Source organism: Barbatula barbatula (genome assembly GCF_947034865.1).
Source record: "Barbatula barbatula genome assembly, chromosome: 7".
In the NCBI taxonomy this organism is placed as follows: Eukaryota; Metazoa; Chordata; class Actinopteri; order Cypriniformes; family Nemacheilidae; genus Barbatula; species Barbatula barbatula.
The window spans coordinates 21186790-21202240 of NC_136770.1; the positions used below are offsets into that span (position 1 = coordinate 21186790).

A 15451-nucleotide genomic window follows, 5' to 3' on the forward strand; every position below is an offset into this window, starting at 1 on the left:
CTTGCGCACAGTTGCATTGTGTTAAACGGTAAACGCTTGTAATAATATTGACATAGCCAATATTACTGTTCAAATTCTGTAACATTAATACATTTAAATTTAATTCATGGTAGTCTATTTGTGTGGTTACAAAGAGGTGCACAGATGGATGCTTTGTACGTTTGGGAAACATTGCCCTCGATTATGCATATCTCTGTATTCCTGTTTTGGTTTAGAGCAGGCTTACACTTCGAGAAGGTAGAAATCCTACCTCAGAACCCAGACCATAAGAAACGCTCCCATGCAGTGACTCTCGATGAGGCAATCAAAAGTAATAAGAGCACTAATAATAACCCTTAAAGACCACACAACAGGGCTCCAGACCCTCAAACACCCACGCTAGCTAAAGTTCTGGTTGCCATAATTACAAAGAAAGTGAATTTGTAATTTTGAACGAGTAATAGCAGGTCACGCTTGACAAACAGAAAGTTTCTTTTCGATCGCCGGGCCTTCTATTCACCAATCATGTGAGAGTTCATAAATGCATCTACTCATAAATTAAAGTACCTCAGAAATAATTAAATCCAATTACACATACACACATATATATATATATATATATATATATATATATATATATATATATATATATATGCAGATGTGGGAAAATGAAAGAGAATGCTCTAGTTTTGCCTTTAATCCGCATTTCTACATGTATTGTGGCAATTCCAGTCCAGTGTCTGTTCGATTTCACTAGAAACAAACGCCAGGAATGACAAAGTCACCCAACGGCGATGTAAAAGACTGAAAGATAGAGGAATGAAAGAAAAAACGGCTTGTTCCATTATATTTTCATTTTTGAACTGATCCTAAAATACATGTAAAAACATGTTGTTTAAACATTAATGTAAACATAAATATTTGCAGTATATAAGATCACATTAGATTTATAAGATTAGTTATTTTGACCAGTCTGTCCAATTTCAATTTTCTGCAAAGAAACCATATTTTCATTTGGAATATTTTATAAATATATTATAAACAAGCTTTCCTGTAGCTCAGTGGTTAGAGGATGGTACTAGCAATGCCAATGACATTCACATACTCAGAAACAAATGTAGAGCTTTACTTTTTGAGCAAAAACTCACTTTCTCCGCCGCTCAGGTGAATGGTGACCCATTTTTTAATTTTATTCAGATTATTTTTTGTGGTGACCCTTTTTTCTAATTTATTCAGGACTTTTTGTCCCTGAGAAGTCAGAAATGAACTTTAGTTTTGTAGATGACCATGACCATGATTATTTGCCATGTGCTTTGTGAAAACCTTTCATCCATTTGTTCCAAACTACAGTTGAAGAGTTCTGAATATAATGTACAGTAGTTAGCTATTGAGTCAACGTATCTGAGCAAGTTTTTATCTTTTCTTTACAGATGCTTGATAGATTCGCAACCCTGCGTAATGATTGCTTATATTTAAAAATACTGTAGTTATTTTAATGATGCCGGTATTCAGGCGGCAGGTCAAATGCTCTTCCTCTGTGTAAAGTCAACTGTCAGAATTTAACTTGAAAAAATTTTAGTAGATAATTTTGTTTATCTAAGTTACGGAAGAACTTGCATAATGCATAATTAATATAACCTGAGGTTAATTATGTTAGTGGGAAATCTTAGATGAATCCTTAATTATAATAAACATCTCTGTATCCCTTTACAGTTCTAATATTTTCACTGTATATTATTGCAACAAGTTGGAAAAGTGGTTCAAGGTACCACAGACTGGTGGAAATGACTAGATAAAATCAAAAGTATTGAAGTGCACACTTCCTGGTGTGCATTAGAAAGATGAATGCTGGGTTGCTGGATTGATTTTCACCTCCAGACATATAAATATTTCAAGCGCCAGTACCCTAAAAGTACAAGTTTCTCCCGCTGAGTCTGGTGTGCTCTGTTATTCTCCACTTGGCTTTGGAACGGTCTTGCTTATCGTGCTCTGTGTGTTTCAAAGCTTCCTGGTGAGAACCCCCTCATGTTTCCATGACACAATTAAAAGTCTGAATAACACCGGCCTTTTTATGCTCAACTTTGTAGTAATGAACAGCTTCCGTTTTCCTGCTTTTGAACCATATGGCTGATCACATCAGGAAGAAGCTGTTATCAGTACATCTGGGTCTTTGTGCAAAGTGACAAATCTGTGGTCACCTTAATAAGCTACACGACTTATTATTTGACCCTTAAAAGTACTTTTACTGGTATAAACAAATGACAAAAGAAACTTTCTTTAAAGGTACACTGTATGAAATTTAGCAGGATCTAGTGGTGATGTTATGAATTGCAACCAACGGCTCACTTCACTCCTCCCTTTCGAAGCACTTCGGTTGCTGACATGGAACTTAGATGTCGTCATTTCTTTGCCTTAGGCGATAACGTATTTACGAAATGCACTCTGTATAGCGGTTTGTCCATTAAGGGATACTGTGGCGTTAATGCATATTGCATTCTGCACATAGATCCTCCAAAAAATACACATTGGACCTTTGAAGCAGAAATCCACAAATTATCTTTTTTTTTACTTTTCAGCATGTAATAATGATTTATCATTCGATAACATTTGACTTCATGCACGAGAAAAAAAGTAACCTGCAATTTTAAGTTTCAAACACAGATGGCGATATAGAGGTGAAGGTTGCAGCTACAAAAGGAGATCGTGCAGACCGTTTTTTTTCTGTACAATGACCCATTACAGTGACAAACAATGTCAAACATCAAAAAGCTATAGAAAATGTTTAACTTCTCAGTAAACTGTATTTGCAATGCAATACATATGCGTAGGCTTAAATAAAGCATATCCCTTTCAATTTAATCGACACTGTGTCCTTCTCCGAGCTGAAGTGGAGTTCCTCGTTTTACCTCACTTCAAAGTGCTTAAAAGTGACTCGGTCTCGTGGGTGAAGACACCCAGCATGGCTGCTTCTACAGCGTAAACAGATTTTCCGATCCTTCACTTGGTTCTTGCCCTCACTTGCATCATTACTTTGGAGATTAATTAGTGGCTGCACCAAGTCGATTCTCTCCATTGCAGCAATTACGTCCACTCTTATTGGTTAGTAAGCATTAAAACCCCTCTGATTGGTTAGCGACCTGTCTGGGTTCGTTCATTGTTTAATCCCAGAAGGACTGCCACGTAGACTGAGTATTATCAGCTTCCGCTATCAGAAACTGTTTATCAATGTTAAAGAGTAAACAAATGATTTTCCATTGTTTGTTACAAAGGGTTAATATTGGGTTTCGATCTAAAATACAGCGCTCAGTCGTTTAGTGCTTAAGTAGGATTCGTTTAAAGCACTTTCCTGTGGGCCTTCACAACAGCAGCTACGAATCAGCAGGTGCCACCTCGGCAGACCGGTTCTCAGAGGGAATGTGTTTGCATGTCTGGTGTGTGACACAGGAGGGAAAGCGCAAATAAAGTGAAGGGAAGATGATTTGCTGAAGGTGACAGGCTGCGTGTGTTGATGTGAGGCATACGAGAGGGAGGCAATGTGTGCGCTGGCATATTGTGATACCAGGTGGGCAGCCAAATACTTTAAAGATGAAATGGTGCCTCTGAGCTCACAAATATAATATTTTTATTTACATTTACGCATTTGGCAGACACTTTTATCCAAAGCGACTTACAGTGCATTACACTATAGATTTGTTTCTAAGAATGTGCAATCCCTCGGGATCGAACCCATGACCTTGGCATTGCAATTGCCATGCTCTAGCCACTGAGCTACAGGATAGCTGTAGAAAATAAATATCAGGGAACCAGGTAACCGCGGTAACCTAGATGCGGGCAAACGGGTAGATGCATGCAAAGTGATGGCAGACGTGAGCTCCCTTTTAAAACCCAACATTACATGTCTTCCTGTGATGTCAAGTACTGATCAGCATGGTTGAGCGATTAAATGTACAATCTTGTCCATTGATATCCCAAGCTACATGCTTTTTATGTAAAGTATACATGTAATGCTGGGGCCACACCAAAATATTTTATAAATCTTATAAGGGTTTTAAACGGCGAGAGACCACAAACATGAAAAGAAAAAATCCTAGATTTAATAATTTTGCTCCTATAATGTGTGGTGGGCCGTGATGTGACGAAGACACAAACAGATTTTCAAACAGAGTCCTGATCGTGAACACAGGAAATCTCCCAAATTCTCTCGAGACTTCAAAATGAGTTATTTATTATTGCACTGTAAGCTTTGTTTATTATATATGTGGCTTTAATATAGAGGAATGCGTACATATAACTGTACATTGAAACTTTGATCACTTTGAAGCACCGATTATTTTCTACAAGTCAGACAAATTGCAGTCCAATTTATGTCTAGATAAAACAGTACAAGGTAATTTAAACCTGTAAGGTTAATACTTTTATGTTCAAATCCCCATATCCTTTGTTCAAATCTAAACATTGTAGCAGTTACTAAACTAAATCAAACATTGCATTTAGTTTTGTTAATCTGTTCTGTAAACCACCGACCTGCCAGATGCTCTGGTTATTTACCTTGGACAACACACAGCTACAGTTACCATGATCACATAAGCTTCTCAGCGGACTCCGCCATAATACACAAACAACCCATACTCCCACAAGAGATCTGAAAATAGCCCATCTCACTTTAACATGAGAACTCAAAAGGTTTAATTAAGCCCAAACACCCACCACTAAAGTCGACACGGTTCTCATCAAACATAATGTACGAGAGGTTTGTGCTGTTTTTGCAGAGAATTCATAATAATTGCTATTTGAAACACACAACCACGAGATGGAAACAAACTGTTTGTATGAATTAGCACCAATTTATTAATATTTAAAACTATTATTTCAAAAGAGACATCCGTGTCAAAGTCTGATTTGCACAGGCTTATATACAGAATTACACACGATATTGCTTATTATAGTTAACCCTTAACAGTTAACACTTTCTTATATAATTTAAGTTTTCATTATTTACTGATCTTTATTTAAATAGATGTTTGATCCAAGTGCTTATTGGACAATTTTCCTGGAAAAGCATGCCCATGTGTCAACCTGCCAGAGCGAGAAGAAAGAGCACGCCCATGCATCAACCACGGAGAGCGGGAGAAGGAGCATGCCTTTTGCTTATGTCTTTTAAAATGTGATTCAACTAAAGACACTTTGAAGATACTATGCAACAGCTACTCTTTAAATAAAGAATATTTATCAGTTCAATGTGTGGATGTACACTTGCAGCATTGTAGAGAGGGTTACTAAAATACATTTAATACTTCATTTTAAAATGAGTATTTTTCGTTTTAAAGAGATAATTGTATTATTCATTTCATTTATCATAATATATGTTACTGTATGTATATATAATAAATGGGTAAGCATCTAAGTAAAGAATGGGAAGCTTCAATACAAGAACAAAATCAAAAGAGTTACGATGAAACAATAATGACGTCTCCGAGTCCCATGCTGGGAAGAAGTGTGAAATGCTTGCAGGGTATAGACAGAAAATTGAGTGGGGCAGTTTGTATAATTTCAAACAACACTATAACGTGAATAGATGCTTAGATGATGTGGATTTCATGTGTGCTTCTGGTGGTCTTTTAAAAAACAAGTCACGGGATACCGTTTTTAGAAAATGTTTCTAATAGAAAGTACGAAGGTTTTATGAACTGCAAACATCAAGCGGGTAAATTCAAGCTGGTTATTTCAAGGCCTGTGCCAAAACATGGCTCATGTTAAACCCTAGGTAACAAAAAGCTATTCAGATTTCCACTCTTGTTGCCCAGGATAAAAGAAACAGTTCAGTAAAAAGAGCTTTTGTGACAAGAGATTTTTGTCAAAAGCAAAACGGGCCGACAAGTAATCAGTAAACGAACAAGTTTGGGGATGCAGACGCATCCTTATTTACCACACAGGTCACAGCAGGTGAGTCTATCGTCTACACTACTCAAGTTCCTTAGCAATACCTCTCTTATTTGACCTTTACTGAAAGCTCTAAATCCGCCACACAACATCCTTAAATGGCACGACGGACATTTACACGGTGTTCTAAAGCAGGTCCTCAAAGGGCAAACATGCCACGAGCATACCTGGAAGCGGATAAGGTCAGTGAAGCATAATGGATGCTCGGGCTCCTCCTTTCCACCTAAACATCTGACGTGCACCGATATATAAACCTCGCTCACGGGCTCCGCGTGTGCGCTGACAACCCTTTGATAAATGATTCGACATGTGAGTGATTTTTCCCTGCGTCCACAAAGAAATGTAATCTGCTTTCGTTCCAGTGGCTTTTCAAAGGGAAAAATGAGAGCCAATGGTCTCTCTCTTTCTGTCTCAAGTTATATTTAACTGGGCCTCTGCTTCCTGCTCCGGCTTTATAATCTATTTTTGCGGTTTGTGTTTACAATTGCTTGTTGACCCGGTGGAATTTGTCTAAAAAGGTTAAAGAGCCGACTGAGATCATGTGTCTTCACAGGTGAAACCAGCTTACAAGCAGTGAAATCACTGGAACAGAAAATTTTTCATTAGTAAAAAACATTTTCAGAATACAGTTGCACGACTTTAGAGAGACGGAAGTGAATCCTCATTCTTTTCACTGAATACTTATTAACCAAAACTCTAAAACACACTGTTTTTCCAACTGAGTGGTTACTAGGGTATACTAAACGGTTGCCAGAGAGTTGCCAAGACTGTTGCCCACTCCCAGGTCAGTATGTAGGACTGCAAGATATAAAAACTACAGAAATAAGGCAAATGTGCAGATTGTTAAAATTAGCAAAAATTTTTAAATTTCAATATTTCACAAATGATATATTGTCAAATTTTTAGGTCAATATAAATAGTTTATATATTTTTTTGGGTATAGATCATTTTGTAAGATGACCAGTTTACTTTCTCATTACATTTTTAAACACTACACAATCATTATGACAAAATATACCTTTAAGCAGAGACATGGGGCCAAGCCCCCCTAAGTACAGAGCAACAAAAGAAAACGGCAGATAGAGAACTTATGTGAGAGGGAAAACGGTTATTGAAGAAAAGGTGAGAACGAAATTAAATACAAGACTGACTGACACATGTTTCGAACCACCAAGCACGAAGTTTCAAGGCGTGGGTTTAACAAGTTGCACCACTCAGCCAAACACATAAGTGCTGTCTGGAACTATAGCAGCATGAGCAAAAACTGGCAGATATCAAACGTAAGTGAGAAGCAAACAGGATATGAAAAGTAGGTGAGAATGAAATCAAATTGTAGACAAATCATAGAGAATGAAATGCAATTTTAGACTAAACGTTTAAATACAACACTCGCACCACTCGGGCTTTGAACCAGTGATCTCTTGTACCCGAGGTTTGCGGTTTATCTAGTTGTTCACTCAGTTATCATGCTTGACCCAGCATCCCAAGGAGACCATTCAGAGCTCCAAACATTGACATGGGCCCAGTCGAAAGGGGCTGAAATAAGAGCGTAGACAAAAGTACAAAGGTGAGAATGAACTCGAGAAGATCATTTTGCATAATGCACACAACGTTACATCCAGTCAGAATAGTTGAATACGAGAAAGATGGCACAGTCAACTTTGAAGAGGTATTTCTCGAAAAATCGCCCAAGAAATAAAAAAACAGTTTGGACATCTCCGTGCGGCTCGGTCCGAAGAAGCGGAGCTTGGAAACAAAATAGACCACTTTCATCAAATGAGCAGCGACATTTTCATATACTTTATAATAAGTTAGGAGCCGAATGTTAGAAAAAGACAAGCATCAATGGAATCAGCACGGACCAGGAGAAATAATGTCAGAAAACGAATTTAAGACAAAGAGTTCAAGAGTTATAAGCAATTATATATAAAGCGTCATATCTCATGAACGCTTGGTGGCGCTGTCTTGAAACGCCACGTGTACTTCCTGGACTGTATTAGCAAACTTGAAGCACATATACCATACAATTTAAAATTGATCACGATTTATGACAACATTCAAAATGGCGGACGCAGCCGATCATCCAATCGTGAAAAATCTGTAATCATAAGATCCGGCATGACCCGAGGAATCCGTAGACACCGAGATCATAATTTTCCGACAAACATATCCAAAGTTAAAAGGCAAAAACAGACATTTTTCTAATCTTTGAACTGCTGATGGCTATAGAATGAGTTACGGTTCATAGGCCTGTCATACACTCTAATAGGGTTTGAGGCAGAGTAGGCAGTCCTGTCCAGAAAAGTTTTTTCTCACCGGTGAATGTGACATGACTTCACTGGAACCGATCCCACATCTACTGGTCTGTGTGCGCGCTCATGTGTTTTGGAGGAGGCGTGGCTTTGGATGATGATTCGCGAGAGGGAGGGAACGTATGATTGCACTGCTAGCAGGCAGACTTTAGCATTTTCCAAACGATCTACTCTGCCCTGAAGAAATAGATGAATACCAACAGAAGCAGTAGTAGCCATAGCCCCTGGGGCTTGGCCCCAATAAACAACTATCAAAACAAAACAATGTAACAAAAAACCTCTTTAAGATTAAAAGGTCCAGTGTATAAAATCCATGGCATCTAGCGGTGAGGTTGCGAATCGCAACCAACGGCTAACTCGCTTTCGAAGCCCTACGGTGGCTGACCCAGAACTAAGATGTCATCACATTTTCGCTTCTCTGCTGGAGGAGATAACGTATTCACAAAACACACAGTAGAAACAACATGGTGAGCTCCATGTAAAGGGACCCGCAGTGTATGTAGATAGAAATAGCCTCATTCCAATGCAATAAAAACACAACGATTCATTATGTAAGGTCTGTACACTTCTTGAAACATAGTTATGTATATTATATTATATTTCTGTAAATAGAGCCCCTAAAAATGACACATTGGACCATTACTTATATCCTTCTGGACCAGTACTGTTTTTGTCTTGCAAAACAGTCCATATGATTTTTGTAATATTTTTATACATTTTAAATACATTTTTATTACTTGACTACACACATTATCGTAACTCATAGTGCATATCCCATTTTAGTAAATATCGTGGGATGATATTGTGATTTCTAAATGAGGCTTTTTCATTCTAAATCAATGCAATGTTTTCATCTGTCAGGCAAAAGAAGCAACTCTAGTTGCTAAGCAAACATACAGGCTGTCTGGCCTCCAAAAGCCATACAGTTGCAAAGTTAGCTAACTGTGTAGGATGAGTTACAAGCTAAATTTGTATGTAAAAAGCATTGCAAGCGGCAATAGCTCAGCAGACGCCACTAAATATCCGTCAACTGCTTCAAGAGAAAGACAGAAACAGGAAAGCGTGTGGGATGACTTCCTCAACCTCAGCATACACAGCGATGGCCTATTGTAACTCAATAAGATCTAAAGTACAAGCGCTAGACATGCTCATTCATTTAATTTCCAGTCAATGCCGAAAGGAAAAAGATCCTATCTATAGGCAGAACCCCCATGCCATAAAAGACTGGAGTCAAAGCAAGCCAGCCCACATTGTGTCCACAAACCCCTAACATCCTGGCTTTATCCTGTATTTATGGAACTGGCGATGGTCTATTGTTTCATTGTTTGGTGCGAGGACTGACCTATTTTAAACAGCTATACAGTACGACTTCCTCAGTGGAAAAGCCAATGGTGAAACAGAAGCTCGGTCTGTTTTAAATATTTTCATAGGGGTCCACGCGATAATTCACAAATAAAATGAAAATGGCAAAGTAGGCTGCAAAAGGTTCAATTCTATTGAGGCTTTTAAGAGCAGAGAATGCCTTTAACATCTGCCTGGTGTGAAAGATAATTACAGAGTAATGAGGATCCCTATAGACTTAGTCTCTCAGACCGGTAGCCATCATCAAAGCTGCCAAGGCTAACACTGAGGACTTACCTGCTATAGCTAAACGCTTCATTGACTAAGTCTATCAAAGACTTGGGTAAATCCATTAGCTGGATTAATCACATGTTATAGGTTTAAGGTAAGGGCAAACACATTTTCCTTTCTAATTATGAAGCAATCGGGTGAGTGTGTTACAACCTTTAGAAGAGTCACTGTATTATAAACCACATTTTAACCAGAATTCCCAAAATCGTGAATAGATAAAACTTTGCCTTCTTATTTGAGAAAATACAGCACATCTTTATTACTGTATTATAATTTTTTTACATAAAATTTCATTTTCCATTAACTTATATTACATACTGCTCACAAAACAGTTAATTTATTAATTTTTTTAGTTTTATTGATAATATTGAAATAATATATATATATTGATTTCATGTTTCATTAGAATTTTTATGTTAAATTTACTTTTTATTGCTATATAAGTTCAATGTAATTTTTATTTTTATTATTTATTCTATACCATTATACCATATCATTTCATCATATAATTTATTTTGATGTTAGCTGTTTTTAGTTTGTATTTATTTTTCTTGAAACTGGGTGTCATAGCATGCTATTTGCACATCAACTTCAACTATCTGTACTAAATGTGAAGGCAGGAAATAGCCACTTTTCTGAGCGTTTTGGATAGACTTCCTACAACTCCCGGTGAGATAACTCTCTCATACTTTTAAACTTCAAAAGTATTAAGGTCAGAAAGAGAGTAATTGAAAAGAGACGAGGAGGAAAGAGAGTACGCGTGAGAAATAGAGATCCACTCCAAAGCTCCAGAAGCTGTCAGCCTATTAAGGGCACTAATCAATCATAATATTAAGATAATATAACCTCTCTCTTAAAATAACGCATAATTAAAAGAATCATTGTAAAGGGGTAACATGAACTGACAACTAATTAACTCGATCAAAACGTGTAATTAGATCAATTTCATACATATACCGCATGTAGCTTTGAGCCTTTCACCCGCTGCTTATGTACTACCACCTAACAAGGCCGTGATCCACCAGAAGTAATCATAGTCTTTCATTTCTAACATCCTAAGCCTTTCATCGAGGTTTGCTTGTGTCATTGTTGTGGGTGATTGGACCATGAGCCGGTAATCGATACAAGAATGACCAGGTCAGGGTCCTTCATCAACCGGTGCATGAAATCCAAAGCAATTGGAAGCATATGATAAAAGACTCGCGCAGAGCTTGTGGCTGAAGAATCTCTGACCCGAGCTTTCAGGCTCAAGTTGTGCGCTGCACATGTAATAAAAATTTAAATATCTAGACTGCTCTGGCCGACTCAGCTGGTAAGGGAGAAAAGCGTTTTTTCCAAAATGAGGCAGGGTTACACTTTATCGTGATCTCTTTGTTTCTATAGTGCTACTTTGTGTAAAATTGTAATTCATTTACTATCATAATAGAGAACAAAACGCTGAAGATTATTTTACTGTTAATATAACACGCATATCTCTACATATCACTTTGCAAAATTTTGATATTGGACTACCATCTTGTGTATTCGTTCTCTTTACACCTTTTAAAGGGGTAGTTGCCCAACAAAGAAAATTCTGTCATCATTTACACACCCTCATGTCATTTCAAACCTGTATGACTTTCTTTCTTCTGCAGTACATAAAAGAAGATATTTTGAAGAACGTTGGTAACCAAACAAAACCCCTTTGTATGGACACAAAACCTTACATATCCTGAAAATATATATGTTGGGTGAACTATCACCAGTCGAAATCTCTCTTGCAAAAGTACAAAAGAGTGCATAAAATGATTTACAAGGGGAAAGGGTCTAAACGTCTTCTTATTGGCTAACTAGAATAGGTCCATTGCCCCTTGTTCACATTTTTTTTGTTGTTTACAGATTATATCGCTAATCAAAGAACAAAGAAATTTCCGGACATCTAATTCAGTCATGTCGGTAAGGTAACTTTTGTTAGGTAACACTTTTGAAATATTTACAAGCAACCAATCAGTTGTGTTTTGTAGATTTGATCTTAAAAATAGGAGAAACATCAACTTGTGATCATAGCATGAGCACCGAACAGGATGAAAATTCATACAACCATATCCATATCTAAACTCCAGTTTATTCCACTCCAAACCCATCATTTTAAAAACACTGCTTTGTGCTTCAACTAAAGAGTGTTGTATATTTACAAACTACAGCGTGAAACGCTCATGTTTATTAGCCTAACAAGCCATAACTGAGTCTAAAAAGCATCTGCTGTCAAGAATTACAACAGAAATGATCTTCGAGGGAACTAAAACTTAAAAACGGTATATTAAAGCACTTCAGCACAGTGAAAATTCCAATATCGTTTAAAAGACTGTAAAATGCAAGCTTAAAGTGAGCCAGTGACATCTGTAAAAGTCACACCCATCTGAGGATATGAAATATGGATCTGGATCAGCGCTCCCCATTATTTTTAATGCTTCCTGCGTATTGATTTTTTACTCTCCGCTTCAATTAAACGATTTACAGGCGTTTTGTATGCAGCTCAGGATTTTGGAGACAGGCGGAAAAGAAGAGGAGCAGAGGGGTTCGTTTCTGATTTTATTGCGCCGACTGCCTTTCAATCACACAGGAAGAGACTTCTCATTAGGGGAGAACAAATGCAGCGCAACCGAGACCGAAGGCCGAGGTAGCGCATTGAAAAGCCTGTGTCTTTTGACAAGACGCCCTTGATGGATACTGATGTCAGGCTGAAGCTTCCCGTAGTGCCGGGCCGTGCGTCAGCCAGAGGAGATGATAGAAACCCTCGGCAGTATTCTGAGATCTTTAACCTTCTTTTGAACACACCCCTGGTGTGAACACATAAAGAAACTGACATACGTGGCTACTAGAGTTCAGAGTTACAATCCATAGATATTAACTTGTACACCTGATACAGACTTAAATCTCTAGAAACGCACACAGGAGATTGTAGCTCTAGGGCGTTCATTCAATTTTACACAAAACCGGCTTTAAGGTCTGTGACCGTCTGCAGTATATTCCTTAACAGCACACGCACATAGACGGAGTAACAACATATAACACAACTGGAATTCTGAAACAAAAATAATTATATAATGGGAAATCCCAGCCTATCCTGAAACTAATATTGCAGTGTACTTTCATTTTTGAGAAGTCTGGGAAACACAATGGGGACGTCAGTGGCCAGGCTGTCTGCAATATGCATAACACATCTACTGATTTTGAGCCTGATGTAACCTCTCCCCATATACCATTGCACTAGCTAAGACTGTTTCAATGACATGCTTGCTTAACATTCATTTAACCATCGGCTTATTAAGACTCCGGTTTTAGGTTTGAAAGATAATCACTGTCCATGTTCTGTCCATCAACTGACATACTTTCATTATAAAGAAATAAAGGCTCAACACATTTTCAAACTTATTTCCATTAATATCTTGGCTCGTTCAAGTTGTCCAAATAACATTTTGTGGATCATCTATGATCCATTTAAAGGAATTTTGGCATATACCACTCAAAATACAGCCACTTTATGTCTTCTGACTGTATTTGCTTTAATTGCTTACATGCGCCATAATTATTCTGTGCAATGTCTTTGCAACAGTAATGTGATAATGAGCACACGGAGCAATTATTAAATGATAGTCTCACATCACATGAACAGGGGTAATGGATAAAAATATAACCACATATTCAAGGTTTAAGGGAGAAAATATGTAATATTTTAAGAATAAGCCGTCTGTCGCTTAGTCCTTAATAGATTTTGATAAATAAATGTTTAAAATTCAAGATTTGTGTAGACGATGTGTTGTTCACAATTTACAGTTTTGAAAAAAATCTGGTTAAACTATGCATGGGCACTTAAAGGCCTTTTCATTAAAAAGCTAAGCTTCTTGCCTGGTGCACAAAATTAAATAAATGTTGCGACATGATTTGCCAGGTAATGCCCACAGGCACAACAAACAGCTATAGCAAGCCAATGAAGCAAATGAAGTATTAAGCAAATCTCAATTCAATAAATCAATATGTAAAATTTGATAGCACACTATGAACGCACGTATGACTCTGCACCAGTTATTTTTGATTGTTTAGACAGGTGTAATGCGCAAGGCACGAACAACCTGTGTGCGCCTTTACGGCCAACGAAACACGGCATAGTCCATCAAGTAGCCTATGCTGTACACTACACAAAACACACACTATATATACTTCAAGGTCATTTAAGGTACTATTCCATGAGAATGATCAGAGCTAGAACAGCAAATATCCCACATCATCTGCTCACAACTAGACTAACTTCTTATAAACTCGTGTTAAAGTTCAGATGTGTTGTTTTATATTGTGCCAGATTACTGTAAGTGTTTTTATATGGAGTCTACTTGAGTCAACAGTAAATAAATTAAATACGACCATTTTAGCGAAGTGTTAAGGATCCAACATTATCGGTTTGTATTACATCACCCTGGGAACAATCAAATCCACGACACCATTGGTGCTCCTATACTAAATCTTCTCTTACCCAGAAGACCAAACATTCGATTCTGTGTGCATATCATTAAAAGCATGTTGTATTTGCGCTATTATACTTTAAACCGCGCATATTTTATGATGCGCTGTAGCTGTCCTCTAATACATGCACGACCAGTCTTATGGTCCTTGATGCGACGCATCTGATTCAAAAGATCCGCCATCTAGAACTTTTTTGCAAATTGAACGCATGAATCACCGCTACGATTATGCAATATTAACCACGAAGGCCCACTTACCGGTATGACAGCTGATGCGTTGGATGAGAAGGGCTGACAAAGTCAAACACAACATCCCCAAACGAGACGATCTTCGCGGTCTCCACATGTCCAAAATGCGCTACTAGAGCAAAACGGAATGGCGGATCAAATAAAGCGTGAACGAAGAAAACGCACTAACTTGAACAACTCGAATAATTTCAGACGATCGAGGCGATATAATGACCGGCGACCAATCTTGTGCCTGTTTCTTGGGACATTTCGGGCAGCCCGCAATCCGCGCACACTTCTGTTTTCTGTAGCGTCGCCTTTACATTCTCGTTACATTCTCCAAGTTAATCCAAACCAGTACGTATGCCAGACACACTTTAGTACGCTCGTGTTTAAGGCGGCAAAAAACACTCGCTTCAGATCCTCTTCTGCACAGCTGCTCTCTCTCGCATCTACAAAGTCAATCGCGTCGATCGCGTTCAATGCGCTCCGCTTCTCTATCCGGGAAGTTGTGCATATGAGCGATTTGCCTGAGGAATTAGTTTACAGCCGGGAAGGAATATCAAAGCCCTGCCCCCTGGATCCTAGCGCCGAAGGCTGAAGCAACGCGACGATTGGCTACTGGACAACTCAAAAGCAAAGGATTCGTTATAATGTCTCTTTTAAATGGATCCGATATGGTTTACGTAAGTATAGGGATAGTTTTTTGATGGGTTAATGCAACGGCAAGCTTACGAATCAAAGGTTTAACACGTGTTTCCGCATCGTTTTCCACCCAATGTTATGAAAACACATGTAGGAAACTGCGGAGACATCCTGTCATGTCTTACTGCTATCAGCGGAATTCAGTAGGCATGACAT

The 15451-nt window shown here is 38.1% G+C and overlaps 1 protein-coding gene across 1 annotated transcript in view; it reads right to left on the reverse strand.

Moving 5' to 3' along the window:
• Positions 1-15109, reverse strand: part of ca16b (carbonic anhydrase XVI b) — a 63581-nt gene extending 48472 nt beyond the window's left edge. Inside the window, exon 1 of the mRNA XM_079460973.1 lies at positions 14621-15109. Coding sequence (XP_079317099.1) covers positions 14621-14708 — 88 coding nt within the window. The 5' untranslated portion in view covers positions 14709-15109. The remainder of the gene's footprint in view (positions 1-14620) is intronic.
• Positions 15110-15451: the final 342 nt, after the last annotated feature.